The following is a 15,050-nucleotide window of genomic DNA, read 5'->3' on the forward strand; positions in this document are numbered from 1 at the left end:
TTAATTAAATGAACCCCTCTTTAAACTTGACTCATTAATATTCTTTGTGCACCTAAATTCAATGAATTTATTGTCTCTAGATTGGCCGCCTTGAATGTGCTGACGTTTCAGGCGGCAATTTGTTGGCAGTGAGTGGTAAACGAGGGATAGCACTGCTGAGGTGCTGGGCTGGGACGCGTTGGTCGCGTCGGATCACTCCTTCCCCAAAACTGCCCGACTGAGCTTGAGCTGCACACTCCCACCTTCACCCATCGCATCTCACCCTTTCACCTTTTTTCTGCCTGTTTTTCTTCACTGGCAAGAGGAAGAATATATAATCTCTGTGTCGCTTTGGGTCAAGCCATCTTTTCTTTTCTTTTCTTTTTACTCAACGTGCGAATTTTATTCAGCCTCTTCAATCAGAGCCCACACCACACATTCAGCCAAAACCAAAGCTTTGCCTGCGAATCGACCTTTCCAGCATTGTATCTCTGTTCAACATTTGGTACTCCACAGGTGTCTTAAATCATCGCAAAAATGGGCGAATATCGTATTGGTAAGTTGCAAGATGTACATGTCTTTTCACAGTCAAGTTACCGCTTCGTACCTTGGCTGCGATTCTACCAGGAGTAGTCTGCTCACAGCACACTAGAGGTGTCCCCCAACAACCGCGCTGGCTGCAAGGACTCCCAATGCAAGAAGAACTCCGCGAAATGCACCAAGGGAACTCTTCGCTTCGGATCCTGGTTCGAAGTCGAAGAACATGGAAGCTGGGCATGGAAGCATTGGTAAGCATTTGTCTGTCGTGAGAAAGGCTCAGATCAGGTAACTAATTCATGTATGTTTTTCTTAGGGGTTGTGTCTCTGGTCAACAGTTAGAGAACGTCCGTAAAATGTGCCAGCAAGGCGATGGTAGCTTCGATTGCACTATGATCGACGGCTATGATGAGCTTGAGTAAGTTACAGTTACAGGTTTACATCTACATGTTGCTGACAATGGCAGCGAGTATCCAGAACTGCAGGGGAAGGTCCGCCGTTGCGTTACGCAGGGCTTCATTGACCCCGAAGATTTCAACGGGGTATGTCTTGAAACGTGTCCGTTTGTCTACTGCAGCTAACATGTCATATAGGACCCCGAGAAGAACAAGCTTGGTGTTATAGGTATTCACTTGACTGCTGTTCAGAAGAGGAAGAAGGAGGAGGCCGAGGCTGTAAGTGCTATACTGATATCATGGCACATGTTTCTAACATTTTACAGGCTGCCGCAGGCGGTGAGGACAAGCCCAAGCCCAAGGGCAAGCGTGGACGAAAGAAGGCCACCGACGATGATGATGGCGAGGAGGATGAGCCGCAGGCCAAGAAAGCCCGAAGGACCGAGTCCGTCAAGGTTGAAGAGGACAAGGAGAAGAAGCATGCTGCTAAGCCTGCCCGTGGCCGCAAGGCCGCCCAGGTCAAGAACGAGAGTGAGGATGAGGCCCCCGCTCCTGCCGCCACCAAGAAAGGACGCCGAGCTTCAGCTCAGAAAGTCAAGGATGAATCCGATACCGAGGAGAAACCAGCACCTGCCAAGAAGGGACGAAAGGCAGCTACGAAAAAGGTCAAGGACGAAAACGAAGACGAAGACGAAGCCCCCGCTCCCGCTCTCACCAAACGAGGACGCAAAGCTGCAGTTGCGAAGGCAGATGAGGATGAGAAGCCTGCCCCTGCCAAGCGAGGACGAAAGGCGGCCACCAAGAAGGCAGCTGTTGCTGAAGAGGGGGACGCTACTGAAGAAGAACAGGAGGAGGTGAAGCCAGCTCCGAAGACCAATCTCCGTCGAGGCCGTTCTGCCAAGGTTTAAATGCCTGTCGTTGAAGTCAAGGGCGAGGTTTGTAGTCCCTTGAGCATGAGGAGGCTGGCCATGTTTTTTTGTTGTCATTGTTGAGGCGCGAGTGTACATTATCTTGGGCGCGTTCTGTAAAGGCAACGAACTGCCGATGGATTTGTTTCATGGCATAATGGTCCTTTAGATGACCAGTTCATGATATGTAGTAACGAGGAACAGTAGTAAGTAGCACTGCAATAAGTATCTGACTTGAGCGGTTTCAACTGATGTAATGTTGACTTATGATACAATATGCCTCCCTGGTAGCCAGTCATGAAAAGCAATCTGGTGAGCCAATAGGTGGATGACTTTGAAATTCGATGGAACTGGAAACAACAGTTAGAAAACTGACATACACCCCCATTCCACCAGGTTCTATGGATTGAATACTTAACTAAAATAGCAACTGTGGAGAAGGCATGATGCTGTTGGAGCATGAGTCGTGGAGGAGACGGTGATGACGGAAAACGGCGGCTGGCCGTTTAATCCGATGGAGATTGAAGGGAATGCAGGTCCATTCAAGGAGCATTTGCTCAGCGCTTTGTTTTGTTCCCCACAGACGGCTTCTCGCAGCTGCGGAGACGAGAGAACGGAGGAGAATGGAGGGGCATCCAGGGCAATCATCAGAATGACGTTGCTAAATGACGTCGTTGATTCATCGCATCACGATGCTAAACACGGGGCTGCCAAAAGGTAAAAAAGCCGGACCACAGTAACATATAAATAACTTTGCTTGCACTCGCCATTTATAATCTCTCCCTTCTTCACTCACACTCAACAGCCAATCTAATCTTTTTAAAACAACACAAACCCTTTCACCACCACAAACAAACCATCATCATGCCTCGCAACGGAGACGGCTCTTCTGACAACGGCCCCTTTGAGGAGGCCAAGCACGACATCACACACGGCACTGGCAAGGTCGAGGTGAGTTTTATCTGTGTACTGCATGCCGATACAAACACTTGGCTAACCTTCTATTTCAGTCTAACCACGTCGACCGTGCCGACAAGACCGCTGAACTCCCCGAGGGCAAGGACGAGCAGGGCTTGGCTATCAAGGACCTCAATGCCAGCGGTGGCCAGAGCCAGGGTCTCGCCCAGGGCAAGGATGTCGGACAGGGTAACTAGAAGTAAAGCGAGAAACTTTATGCCTGATAGAGGAGATGAGAGAACAGAGGATGAACAATACCTAATGCTGTCTGCACGGGAAGGTGCATCATGATGACAACGAAATGAATACAAAGAAATGACCAACAACAGTTGTTACTACCGTGATGATGTGATTGATATAGTCGAGGTGTTGCTGCTACAATATCAGTAGTGAGTTGTCTAGCGATGATATCTTTCTGGGGTGTTGACAATTAGCTATGAGGTAGTAAAAGGCTTAAAGCCAAACGTTACGAAGGTCGCGTGCTGTCAAGATGCACCCCGTCAGGGCAGTCGACAAACAATCCCTGGTGATATGTACCGGTAGCCAATTGGGTTTCGGGAGAGCAGAATCTTATTCCCTGAGGAGCCGAGTGGGACATGCACGACATCGAGATACAGCCGAAGAAGTTAACCCCACCAAAGACAAATCGAAGTCAATAACAGTGCTGAGAGTATAAGTTCAAACAAAATGTCGATCTCCAACAATAACACACGAGCGAATCTTCAGATTCGTTTGACCAGGTCTGGTGGTCTAGTGGTATGATTCTCGCTTAGGGAAAACCCTATAGCATTGCTTGCGAGAGGTCCCGGGTTCAATCCCCGGCCAGACCCTTTACTTTTGCCGATTATGTCTATCCCTTAACACAGAACAGACAAGACAGACTTCCTCTTTTGTATCTAGTACACACAGACTGTGTTCTTTTTTGACATCCACGACTGGTTGGTGTTTGAGATCTATAGTTGGTGGGATTACCGTTCAACGCCCGATTGGCCGAGCTTAAATCAGCCTCGTTCAACCACAGTTACAACTTTCAAGTTTGACAATTCGGATTCATAGTTGAATAATGTATGGAGTGCTTATTCGTTGGTAAATTTGATAGCCATGGTCTAGATAGAATTGTTTTGTATGCTCTGTGTCTTATCAACGCCCACCTTGTCACTTACACTAACGACCTGAAATATGCTTCCAGCAACATATTCACCATTCATACCATACGTAACCTCAATCTCCTTCCTTAGGAACCCTTGATTCAAATCATTGCGTCCCATAATCTATCGTCTAGATTTCCTTCTGTTCTTCTTTTCTGCCTCTTGCTTATGCCTGTGTTTCTTCCCCTTGCCAGCACTCCGTGCTTCTCGCTTTCTTTCGTCTTTACAACCCTTACAATGGCACTTTTCGGTCTTTTGCTCTGTTGCTTGTGTCATGTTGTCGCTAACAAGTCCAGGCATGATCTTTATCCAATCTTGTATCCTTCTCCGGGCGTCGTCCAGGTAGCGCTGTTGTTTAGCGGCCTGGTATATGAGATCTTCCATAGACGACAGGTCTTGTTTATCATACTGGAGTGCCTCTCTGTCTGAAAATTGTCGCATGTGGTGTTGAGCGTTGGACTTGCCATCGACGTGCAAGGACGGCGGTGGCTCGCAGGTGACTTTATGGTTCTGGACATTCCTAGTGCCGGGCTATACCCAAAGTAAGCGGTATTCTGAAAATCATGGGTAAAAAAGTTGCTCACAAGGTCTCGCTTATTCTGCTCTCTTCGTTCACGTTGATCTCCCAAATTCTTATGCTTGATCTCAGGCCGGCAGTCGCAGTCACACCCGCAACAAGGAATGTCGTGATCGCAACTCCATTCTGACCAAGAGCTCAAGGTTTCCGTTTCCCAGACTACGCCCGCTGGGCTGTATAGCTGGTAATACCCAGCAGGTGCTGGGTAGCTTGTGTAGTAAGGTTGTTGTGATATTCTGGGATCAGGAACGCTAATCCAGTTATCAACGACTGCAATCCCATGAGCCATATTGAACGGAAGCTCCTCGGGATCGTAAGATATGTAGAAGAAAGATGAATAGAGAAGACAGTAGTTCTTAAATAAAAAAAAGTGCACGTCGAGAAATGACAGGCAACACGCGACAAGAGTGTGCTTGCGTCGCGTGTACTTTCATCCTTTATCGTCAGGATAGGGGCATGAAATGTACGACACAAAACATCATTCTTCGACGACGTAGTTTTGCTACCCATTCAAGCACAAATCTGATTCGTTAGATTCCGACCATCGTAAGGCCAGTAGCCGTCCACGATATTATGGTTGATTTGACCGCTTTATGCAAGTTTCCAATTCTCAACCACAGCAAATAAGAACTTCGAATGAAATGACATCGGATATCACCGATGGTTTCTTTGTATAATGCGCTAGAACCCACAGAAGAAAGACTATGCGCCGTCCCGAAATAAACAACGCCCGATTGTACGCCGCCAATGCCTGTGGTTGTACCACCAACCATGTTTGCCATCAACCCTTCCGTTCAGCCTGACATTGAATGAGATGCCGTCAGTCTTTGTACATATTTTTGAAGCTCTCTTGGAACAAATCTCTGTGGCTCGTCCGTCATCTTCTTAGACCTATGATGTACCGGAGCTGGATGCCCCATCGCGAAGATTCCTCCTCAACTCAGCAATGTCGTCCATACCCTCAAGGCTGCCCTTTCGACCCCAGTTCTTGGGCTTCCTCTTGAGAAAGGCGCCTACTGAGCCGAGATAACCCTCGTGTCTGAGGAAGTACGCCTGCTTCTCTCCTTTACTCCAGAATTTAATGGCGTAACTCAGTGTGTTGATGGTTTGTCGGTGGCCTCTAATGAAGGATCCGCCAAAGTAAATGTTGGATAGATTGTGAATTTGTGACTGAAGATAGGCGATTTGGCCAATGTTGTTTGATATCGCGTAAAGCAGAGAACGTGAAACATCGGCGCTATTAAAGGATGCATCTTCTGGTGTCGCCGATCTGCCATCTTCCGCAGCTGATTCGGCTTCTCTCTTCATACGAAAGACCTTGCCAAAAGAGGAGGCAATAGTCGTGCTCTTCAGTCCTATCTTACCATAGTCTGTTCCATAAATGTCGCCAACTAACATGTCGACATTGGCGTTATCGCCATGGGCGGCTTGTTCAAGCATCTCGTCAAAGGTTCGGGCGCCTGTCAATAGCGACAATAGGCCCCAGAGGGTACCACCACCAAGTGATGTGCCGCCGACTCGTTGATATGACCGTGGGCCAGTAACTTTTAGGAATGAAACTCCTGAGCCGATGTTGACAAGGAGATAGGGATAGATATTTTCTTGCGGCACAACGAAGTGCATGGGGTCCGTTTCAGAGTAGGTAAAGACCTCGCGGGGGATTTCGGTGATGAAGAAGTCAAGGCCTAGAAGATATGGTTAGCTGTAGAACGAGTGATCGTGAGTCGAGCTACTGACCGATAATGAGACACTCCATTTCGTCCTCTTGCGACACATCCACTTCCAAAGCCGCCCGAATCTTGTCATAATACTTGTATGCGCCACCACCTGTAGCCATCACACACAGCTCTCCCGGTTGTGAGCCATTGACAAGCTGGTTATCGCGCAAATGGCGCATAAACTCGACACAATCATCGATGCGATCTGTTTCGAAGCTCTGAAAGTTTAACCGGCCACCGGGATCTGTAGAATCAACCTCACGCGAAAAGTAAACGACTTTTATAAGTGAACCGCCAATCTGCAGCGCCACCTCTGTCAGCCTTCGCCTTCCTCTGGGGATATCGTTCCGGCAAGAGTATACATACGTCAATCGCAATATGGCTCACAATGGCAGTGTGATATGGAAGTCGAATGTCGCTCGTCTCAGGGTGCGTCGGACTCGTTCGGCCGTTGATCGAATTGACAGCACCAGCGCTTGCGCCCGAAGTCGACGCTGGCGTCGCAGTATCGGGGTCGACGATAAAAGCGCCCTTAACATTGATCTTGACGCTGCCGGGTCGAATGATGGTGCTGTCTATCTCGTCGGTCGATGTCATGGTTCTGCGATGCTTGTGGTTTGAAGAATGCGCCGGCGGTTGAGGTTCCTGCGCAATGGCATCCTCATGTTCTAAGGCGGGCGTCATGGCGTGACTATTTCTCTCGTGCCGCGCACGAGGACTCTGAAGAGGATAGAAGGGGGGTTAAATAGATAGTGGAGATACTGGAGTTGAAGGGTCTCAGACGCGAGAGTTCGATACTTTGGCGCAAAGTTAATCACAAAGCTCCGCGATGATGGATGGTCTTGTCTGCTAGATGTAAGGATTAAATCGAAGGTTACGTGCAAGATATTGAAGAACAAACAAACTTGAGATAAGGAGTAATAAGGGAGATGAGCTAGATAGGTAAGCTAATACCTAGGTAAATCGGTATAATAAACGGCTGTGGAGGGGTTGTCTCTCAATCGGATGGGGAGACTTGACATTATAATGGGGTCGACCCTTTTTCGACAGCGCTTGCTCCTTCAAACAAAGCCGGTGGGCCGAGGTCTTTGGGGAAGAACTCCATACAGGTACAGTACGTATCATTAACTCAACAAAGATCAACAAAGATTGAACCTGGGAAATTGGCTCCCTTCCCCCGGCTTTTGACCGATGAGGATCGACTCTGTTGAGGCTGCCTACGTAGTACGGTACACTCAGGGATTGTCGCATTCATTTACCCGCGAATAACTTCGGTAAATAGCGACCTACTACGTATTTCCATGCATTGCGGCTTGTCTGACAGCCCTGATGGCCCGGATAACTAACCACTACAAGGGTTCAAGGTTGATGCCGAGCTTGGCTTGCTAAATGCCGTCGGCTCTCCATGTTAAGCGGCATTGAGCGGCTGCCAAAGGAGTGATCCTAATCTGCAAAGCCTCTCGACACCTGATTCTTCACAAAGTATATTCAACCTGCGGTCAACTGAACAGCTTGCATCAGTCCATAATTGTATTTAATACTAATGCCTGTGAGGTAGGTCCCCCGTTGATCCTAAACTCCATCAGCCGCGCTTTTATCAATAATTGGGTATCCGTGAATAATTTAAAAAGTTATAAATAAAGGAAAATCCGACAAGGCATTGTATCCTGAGTTTGCGACAGTCTCTCCTTTTCATCGCCAGGTGAGAACCTTTATCAAAAGAAGTGACCACCTGGGACGGCCACAAAGATTGCTGTGGTAATACCACCCATAAGGATTGAAGCAAGTATCGCCTGGACGAAAATAGTGTCTTGAATCTGACGCAGCGCTGGCTCTTGGATCCAGACTTCGCGATCAAACACCTTGCGGACAATGTTGCGCTTCTCATACTTGACCACCCAAGGTTCATCCTCGTAGCTGTTCTTGGATCCGAAAGAATCAAAGCTTCGTTTAGCCAAGTCATCCATGTTCTCACTGTCCGCGAACAATTCCCACGGTCTGATGTGGCGGTGATGCATTCCGTGAAGAACAACACACATACCCTTGTAAGCCGCAACAAGCGTGCTGATACCTAGAACAAGAGAGATCGCTGCCAGAGCCCGGTATCCTCGACCTGCGCTGCTGAGAGCGAGGATGAGGCCAATGACAATGCCAATCATGATGAGGCCAACCCCGAGTGACCGCGCGAAGAACACGCGAGCAGGGTTGCCGTTACAGATTGACCATCTAACAAAGTTGGGATGGGCCTGGTGACGAAGACTTGAGTCAACCGTCTTGAAGATGCTGCGGAGTGCACTTGGGTGTGTTGTCCGAGAGAGTGCCACGATGGTCGCCTTTTGTTCAGCAGATGAGAGATTCAATTGTCGAGGAGCTCCATCCATTATATACGTCACGATCACTCTGTTAACCTCTTCTCGGAATGGTTGGATAGTGACTGGTCCCTGATTAGTGTCTGGGAGACAACAGAGTGTTGGAAGCACATCGACTTACAAGGCTGTTGGGTGCCAGTGGCCTGGAAGGCGTCGGAGGCTTGGCTCATATAGCTCGTCGCATCAAGCGAAGGCATAGTGTTGGTCGCTGTAAAGATTGAGGCCACATCCCCTCCGCTGCTCTGGGGAGGCGTTGTAAAGGGATCAATGGTGGCACTCATGCTCCGGTCCTGAGCTGTAGGGTTTTTCTCAAAGTCAGTACCCTTGAAGATTGCGGCAGCCTTGGGCTCTTTGCGCATCTTATCTGCCTGCTCTTTTCGGATCTTGATAATGGCCTCATCCTGCATAGCCCTGGTCCACTCTGGAGCAAGCTTGACATCGGTCGTGGGGTTTGAGTTGAACCGTTTCTCATAGTCTTTAAACCAGAGGTAGAACTGGAGGTTCTCGGCAGCGTGTTCTACATAAATAAGATAGGACATGAAATCCCGGGCAGTCATAGGCTACAATAAGAATCAGTAAGTGGCAGTTCATGTGGCGATCTGGCTGGGGTGTGCAAGCTTACAGGACATGTTCCCCCATCAATAATCTTGTCAAAAGCCAAGGAGTCAGGTATACCACTAGAGTAGCCAGAGAATCCAGAGCTGACTGAGCCATCAGTCTTTTCTCCATCAGACAGAGACTCGCCACTGTTGCTGGCGCTGTTGCTACGATATGATCTCTGATCCATGCGCTTTGGGCGTGTATAAGTGAGTGGAAGAAGGCCCATGGTGATAAAATTAAGTGAAAGGCAGCTGAGTGAAAGAGTGAACCTAAATGCAGAGAGAAGGGGTAGATAGAAGGTTGTGATCTCAGCGGGTCTGCCAGTCAAATGAGGGTTGAGGAATGGGATAGTCTGTTGCTTAAATAACTTGCTGGAATATAGCGAAAGATCCCAAGCGCTGAAGCCGCCTCCCAGTCATCGAAGGCACCCATAACCATCTCACATTGGGCTAAAAGCTTGCTACACGTTGGGGTTGGTTAGAATATTGGCCAGGGGTGTCCAGTTTGCTGGGTAGTTTGATACCCAGAAGCGTTAGGCTCGTCGATTTAAGCCTCTCTAACGACACAGTACATTGAAAGAAGTCATCATCCCGAGATGGTTGAGTGGATCTTGGAAAGCCTTTGGCAACGAACTTTATCACCCACAAACTTAATATGTTTGGAACCAGCCACAGCCCACGGGCCCAGGTACACAATCGAAAACCAGATTGCACACACCACAAACAATTAGTAGACAAGGGCGGGTAGAGGCATATGATTGGGTTGTACGGCGGCTTGAGAGTTGTTCAGCCCGTCCTTGTTTGGCTGCACTGACCCTCGAAACATCCGTAATCTAGTCGTGCAGCACACCAGCAAGCTGACCCGGTCAAATATGCACCATGACAGGAGCTGATGTGAAAAACAATTTCCAATATCTGTCCCAGTCCAGCTCGATCTCCAACTCTGACGGGCTTCTCTCTGTCTGTAACTAAATCCGGTACTGTATCTCTAAAGGCTAGGATCGACCTAGCGTTGATTTTTTGCTTGGATTCTAATTTAGTTGCCGCCGGGGCCTCACTCCGAAGGACATTGCTGGCAATGGAAGTTCGTGTCCAAAGGTTCAAGGCATAAAATCCTGCCAAGATAGGTTAGATGTGGCTGCTTCCTCATAGCTCGAGGCTGGGCCAGAACAGGTTGCTGGAAGAATGAACGAAACGTCTATAGCTTGTATCCTCGTCCGGTTGATCAACTGTGCTTATACAGTCCAGAAGGGGAATCGAGTGGCGGCAGGGACCCTTGTTGTTCCTGTGATCTACCGATAGGAATGTGTGAGCTGAAGTTTATTGCTTGCGGCTGGCACCACATCCCAATTATCGGGCAGCCCGCATAAACGGTCCATGAAAATTCTCATTGGGGAATGAAATGTTGTGGTGAAAAAGACTCGAAAGCGTGAATGTTGCTCCAGTCTAGACACTTTTGTAGACTAGCTTTAATAGGCTTAAAGCCATCACTTTGAACTTCTAATTTGGTTACAGGCAAAGAACAACCAATGGAATGGACCTTGGGCGATTGACAAGTTGTTCACTGCTGTGTATTAATCGGTGATGCGATGCGAGATGTGAGTGGAGAAGATATTCAGACTCGAGCAAGGGAGGGCCTTGTTCCTTGTTGCCGATGCTTCGGCAATCTGAGGGATCAGCTTTAGCAAAAAGGCGCCAAACCAAATGAGGGTTTTCGTCCCGATACCCTCTTACAATTAGTAATTCTTGCTGTGCAAACGCAATGTCTCGTTCGGAATGCAGCTACTCAGTAGTGCTGTACGCAGTCGCCGTGTTACTGTAATTGCTTTTTCAGGGTCAAAGACGGATTAAAGAACTGAGTTGCGATCGCGGAACTTGAAGAATTTCAAAACTCCTCGGTTGATTTTAGAAGCAATGCGGACATGCGCCGGTGTGTATTCTCCTGGTCAACACCTACTAAGAGGTGTTTGTCATAGTGACGTGCTCATACGGGAAAGCGGGTGAGAAGGAGGTTACCATTTTACTTTGGCTCAAGCTCAGATGCCAACCATACACCTACCTAGGTGTCTTAAGAGCCTGTGCCTATAATTAATCACTGCTCAAAAGCAAACACGTCTGCTACTAGAACATCAGAAAAGAAAACACTTAGTGGGTAGCAGAAAGGCTGGCCTCTTAGGTCTTGTAAATACGTGGTCTAAGAACCATAGTCTATGTAGCATAAACTGATTTACTATTTTCGTTTCTTTTGCTTTCAGCGGCCAACTTTTGTGATACCCTAAGGAACACTCAACCAAGTATCGTGTGAGCTGGTGAGGTAGGATAGTACAGAAAGCTTCAATATTGCTTTTGTATGAGAGTTATAACGCATAACATATAGCTCTTGGCGGTACCGGTGTCAATGCATCCATAATAGATACCTAGGTAGTTTAAAAATAATAGAAAATTAAATGTTGAGGAGAAAGGGGGTCTAAGTCTCTTGCCATCAGGCAGGATTGATCCTCTCGATATGTACATTAGTATCAAAATCCTCAATCGCATCCTCTGTTTCGTGTCAGCCTTGGGTGGACATTGTGTTTGCGCTGCTCTGGCACTCCAGGATGAGTTTAGAACCTCAGCTCAGATACCACCAAAATTGGTTAATTTGGTTAAATGTTTGGATATCTGTGACACGTTACCAATAGTCATCCGTAGTATGCATCGTGTGCCTTTGTCATCTCCTCTGTGAGATCTCCCTTCTCAGCATGTTCTCCCCTCAAGTGCTGCGTTCCTTCCCAAAATTTCTCTCTATCAGCCAGGATCTCATCCGCCCATGCCTTGCCAGCTTCAGATCGTAGCTTGCGCACAACTCCCATGAACTCGCCCAGGTCCTTTCTGTTCTCACTGTTCCTTTCGTACTCCACTGCCTGGAGCAGAAGCTCGATCTTGTCGATGTCTTGGGCAAATTGAGCTTCTGGGGTCTCTGCAGCCTCGAACTCGTGCCAAAGCTCCTTTATCTCGGCAGTATACGGTCCAGACCAACGGTTGGCTATGTACTCGATAGTTTCAGCCTCTCTTCTGCCCTTCTCGTCCCTGGACACTCCACTGAACGGGGTGATATCGCCCACAACAGATTCAGCGATGTCGTGAACAAGACACATTTTTATACACTTGACCTGGTTGAGACCTTGAGGAGCGAACATGGCTATCATGCCCATCCGATAAGAGTGGTCGGCGACTGACTCGGGGCTAACATTCCATAAGCCTCTATCACTTTCAGCTCGCGGGCGAAGTAACTCACTTAATTCCATGTCTCTTCCATCCCTCACGCTTCGTTGTCTTTAGACCACCCAGAAGGTGGAAAAATGAGATGGGCGAGTTTGATGACTGAACCAGCTTGTTACCGCTCAAAACAGTCTCCACAGTCCATGTCTCTGGTATACCGGTTAGTGCTGAAGGATACGCAGTATGGGAGTGTATACCTGAGCCGGCAACTGATTGTTCAGAACTTGTTTCTGGCATTTTATCTTGTGTTTTGTTGAATAAATAAACGTTGGCTGGTGTTGTCAACTCACGCACGAAAGGTCTTCCCCCGCTTCGGGACGGTTCGGTCCGTGTATCCTACAGCAATCTTTATTGTTTAAAACAGGCAAATATGTGAATCATCATCACTTATGATTGGTAGGCGAGTGGCATTGTCACAAACAACATCAAGTGAAGACATCCACTCCTCGCATCGAAAGAAATGCTCAGAAAATTCTCACGGATATCAGTGAGAAACAAGTCACAAATCATCCCAGACATGCGGTGATTGAATACTGCGATTATCGTGTTGCTATATAGCAAATGAATCAGACGTCGATATTAGTGTCAATAACTGTCATGCACGTTAATGAAAAGACATCCGTATTAATTAAAATACAACGAAAACCCGAAGCTGCACGCCGAAAAAGTCATCATACTTTGAAGCAAAACGCATCTGATAACGAAGACCCTACGAATTCAACTTAAATTTGCTTATACGAAAGGCTTGCACTACCGTCCTACTAACAATATATACAAATAGAAAATAAGCATATGTGCTCTAGGGTAGTTAGAAAAGGGGAGATCGTCGAAATAGCACCCTATTGACCTAAAACGTTCAGCAAAGTCAATCCAGTCAGCGACGATATACAACGTTCGCTAAAATTATACTTACTGTACGTACATAACCAGCCGATGTCACTATCACCTCCATATTGCAAGGCCCGAGCCTCACAGTGAACTTGAATGATCCAGACTTGAACATGAGTCGTTGTTACTGGTCTCAAAGCAGAGGAACCAACCACGTGGATTAGCAGTCGATATACAGCATGATTTACCTACTATGACTTGATCATTTGGAATCAAACAACATGTCTTATTCCAACCACCTGCTCTCCATTTTGGAGCCTGTCGGCGATACTTCTGGCATTGATAATCTGCCTAATTAGATCACGGGCCGGATGACAAATACTCTCCGAGTGCAACTCGCATACCGAAGCTGAAGCCTAGCCTCATCCAACAGCATCGTGACTTGATATTCGTTAAAGAAGACATACCAACGTGAATCTTTTGCGGACCATGCAGCGTCAGAAATGATTCCAAACAGGACCCGCGTTTATATACCAGACCAGTGCGCCTTGAGCGGCAGATGGCGGTTCCACCAAGGCCGCGTCGACTGCCTTCCGGATATCCCCACAGGCCCTTCACTGACCTCATGGGTGACCCTCATTGCGCCAGTGCCGAATCTGATTCTCCGATGGCTCTCCGAAAAGGGAGAGAGAATGGAGGCCAGCTAATGGGTAGCAGAAAAAATGGCCTTCCAAGCCTTACGGTATAAAAATAAGTAGTCTAAGAACTATAGTCTAGGGAGCATAAAGTGACCTACTAATTTCGTCTTTTATGCTTCCAACGGTCAATTTTTCTGATACCCTGAGGGCCAGGCAAAGGCGGAGAATCCCACGTTGGCTCTAGAGTGCCTTGGGGAAAGAGCGGCATAGTTCAGACACGGACGACTACCTGGAACGAGAAGCTGCTACCAACCCAATATTCTATATATTTCCATGAACTCTGTTGACTCCATCTCTCCTCTCGCATCCTGATACACATCAAACCTTGGCCCTTTCATCATCACAAAAGAAACCCAACACCAAAACCACCACCCTCACCAACACATTCAAAATGTCTGAACTCAAGGTCGGCGCCAACTTCCCCGAAGGTGTCTTCTTCAGCTACATCAAGCCCACTCCTGAGATCGCTGAATTCTCTACCTGCGGCGCTCCCACCAACTACAACGCCAGTCAGGGTAAACGATATCCTCTTATATCTTACTCGGGTTCCATACTGACATTGTTCTGTAGAGTTCAAGGGTAAGAAGGTCGTTGTTGTCTCCGTCCCCGGTGCTTTCACTCCTACTTGCAGTGGATCTCACGTTCCTTCCTACGTCGAGAACATTGACAAGATCAAGGCCAAGGGCGTTGATCAGGTCATCGTCATTGCTGTCAACGACGCATTTGTCATGCATGGTTGGGCCAAGGCCAATGGCATTACAGATGACAAGATTGCAAGTCTTTCGGAACCTCTTTATAACCAGGATACAATACTAACATGGCCAGCTCTTCATGTCCGACCACAATGCCAAGTTCTCCACCAGCATCGGCTGGAATTTGGGCGAGAGAACTGGCCGTTTCGCCGTGATTGTCGACCACGGCAGAATCGTCTACGCCTCCAATGATGAGCCCGGCAGCATCGAGAAGTCCGGTGCCCTTGGTGTCCTTGCTCATTTGTAATACAATTTACTCACACAAGAGATTCTCAAGACAGAATATAGACGAGCGTATGAGACAACAATAGAATAGAGACAAAC

At 47.7% G+C, this 15,050-nt stretch overlaps 7 protein-coding genes across 7 annotated transcripts; 3 read left to right on the forward strand and 4 right to left on the reverse strand.

Moving 5' to 3' along the window:
* Nucleotides 1-516: 516 nt before the first annotated feature.
* Nucleotides 517-1,819, forward strand: FSST1_009244 (PARP-type zinc finger-containing protein; the record flags this gene model as incomplete). The annotated part of the gene is made up of 6 exons (XM_083226202.1): nucleotides 517-535; nucleotides 632-767; nucleotides 833-934; nucleotides 983-1,058; nucleotides 1,110-1,190; nucleotides 1,238-1,819. The coding sequence occupies 6 exons, from the start codon at nucleotides 517-519 to the stop codon at nucleotides 1,817-1,819; spliced, it is 996 nt and encodes a 331-aa protein (XP_083085205.1).
* An 864-nt stretch (nucleotides 1,820-2,683) lies between these two features.
* On the forward strand, nucleotides 2,684-2,973 carry FSST1_009245 (uncharacterized protein; the record flags this gene model as incomplete). The annotated part of the gene is made up of 2 exons (XM_083226203.1): nucleotides 2,684-2,770; nucleotides 2,830-2,973. 2 exons carry the CDS (start codon nucleotides 2,684-2,686, stop codon nucleotides 2,971-2,973), a joined length of 231 nt encoding a protein of 76 aa, XP_083085206.1.
* Nucleotides 2,974-4,047: 1,074 nt separating this feature from the next.
* On the reverse strand, nucleotides 4,048-4,790 carry FSST1_009246 (uncharacterized protein; the record flags this gene model as incomplete). Its single annotated transcript, XM_083226204.1, has 2 exons — nucleotides 4,048-4,455; nucleotides 4,509-4,790. 2 exons carry the CDS (start codon nucleotides 4,788-4,790, stop codon nucleotides 4,048-4,050), a joined length of 690 nt encoding a protein of 229 aa, XP_083085207.1.
* A 602-nt stretch (nucleotides 4,791-5,392) lies between these two features.
* Nucleotides 5,393-6,903, reverse strand: FSST1_009247 (type II pantothenate kinase; the record flags this gene model as incomplete). Its single annotated transcript, XM_083226205.1, has 3 exons — nucleotides 5,393-6,186; nucleotides 6,239-6,518; nucleotides 6,586-6,903. 3 exons carry the CDS (start codon nucleotides 6,901-6,903, stop codon nucleotides 5,393-5,395), a joined length of 1,392 nt encoding a protein of 463 aa, XP_083085208.1.
* A 1,031-nt stretch (nucleotides 6,904-7,934) lies between these two features.
* On the reverse strand, nucleotides 7,935-9,414 carry FSST1_009248 (uncharacterized protein; the record flags this gene model as incomplete). Its single annotated transcript, XM_083226206.1, has 3 exons — nucleotides 7,935-8,653; nucleotides 8,710-9,148; nucleotides 9,211-9,414. The coding sequence occupies 3 exons, from the start codon at nucleotides 9,412-9,414 to the stop codon at nucleotides 7,935-7,937; spliced, it is 1,362 nt and encodes a 453-aa protein (XP_083085209.1).
* A 2,454-nt stretch (nucleotides 9,415-11,868) lies between these two features.
* On the reverse strand, nucleotides 11,869-12,685 carry FSST1_009249 (HD domain-containing protein; the record flags this gene model as incomplete). Its single annotated transcript, XM_083226208.1, has 3 exons — nucleotides 11,869-12,412; nucleotides 12,465-12,597; nucleotides 12,646-12,685. 3 exons carry the CDS (start codon nucleotides 12,683-12,685, stop codon nucleotides 11,869-11,871), a joined length of 717 nt encoding a protein of 238 aa, XP_083085210.1.
* Nucleotides 12,686-14,365: 1,680 nt separating this feature from the next.
* On the forward strand, nucleotides 14,366-14,973 carry FSST1_009250 (Redoxin; the record flags this gene model as incomplete). Its single annotated transcript, XM_083226209.1, has 3 exons — nucleotides 14,366-14,489; nucleotides 14,545-14,747; nucleotides 14,800-14,973. 3 exons carry the CDS (start codon nucleotides 14,366-14,368, stop codon nucleotides 14,971-14,973), a joined length of 501 nt encoding a protein of 166 aa, XP_083085211.1.
* Between the last annotated feature and the right edge of the window lie 77 nt (nucleotides 14,974-15,050).

Source organism: Fusarium sambucinum, chromosome II (assembly GCF_050947815.1).
Source record: "Fusarium sambucinum isolate potato_lamoka chromosome II, whole genome shotgun sequence".
Lineage (NCBI taxonomy): Eukaryota > Fungi > Ascomycota > Sordariomycetes > Hypocreales > Nectriaceae > Fusarium > Fusarium sambucinum.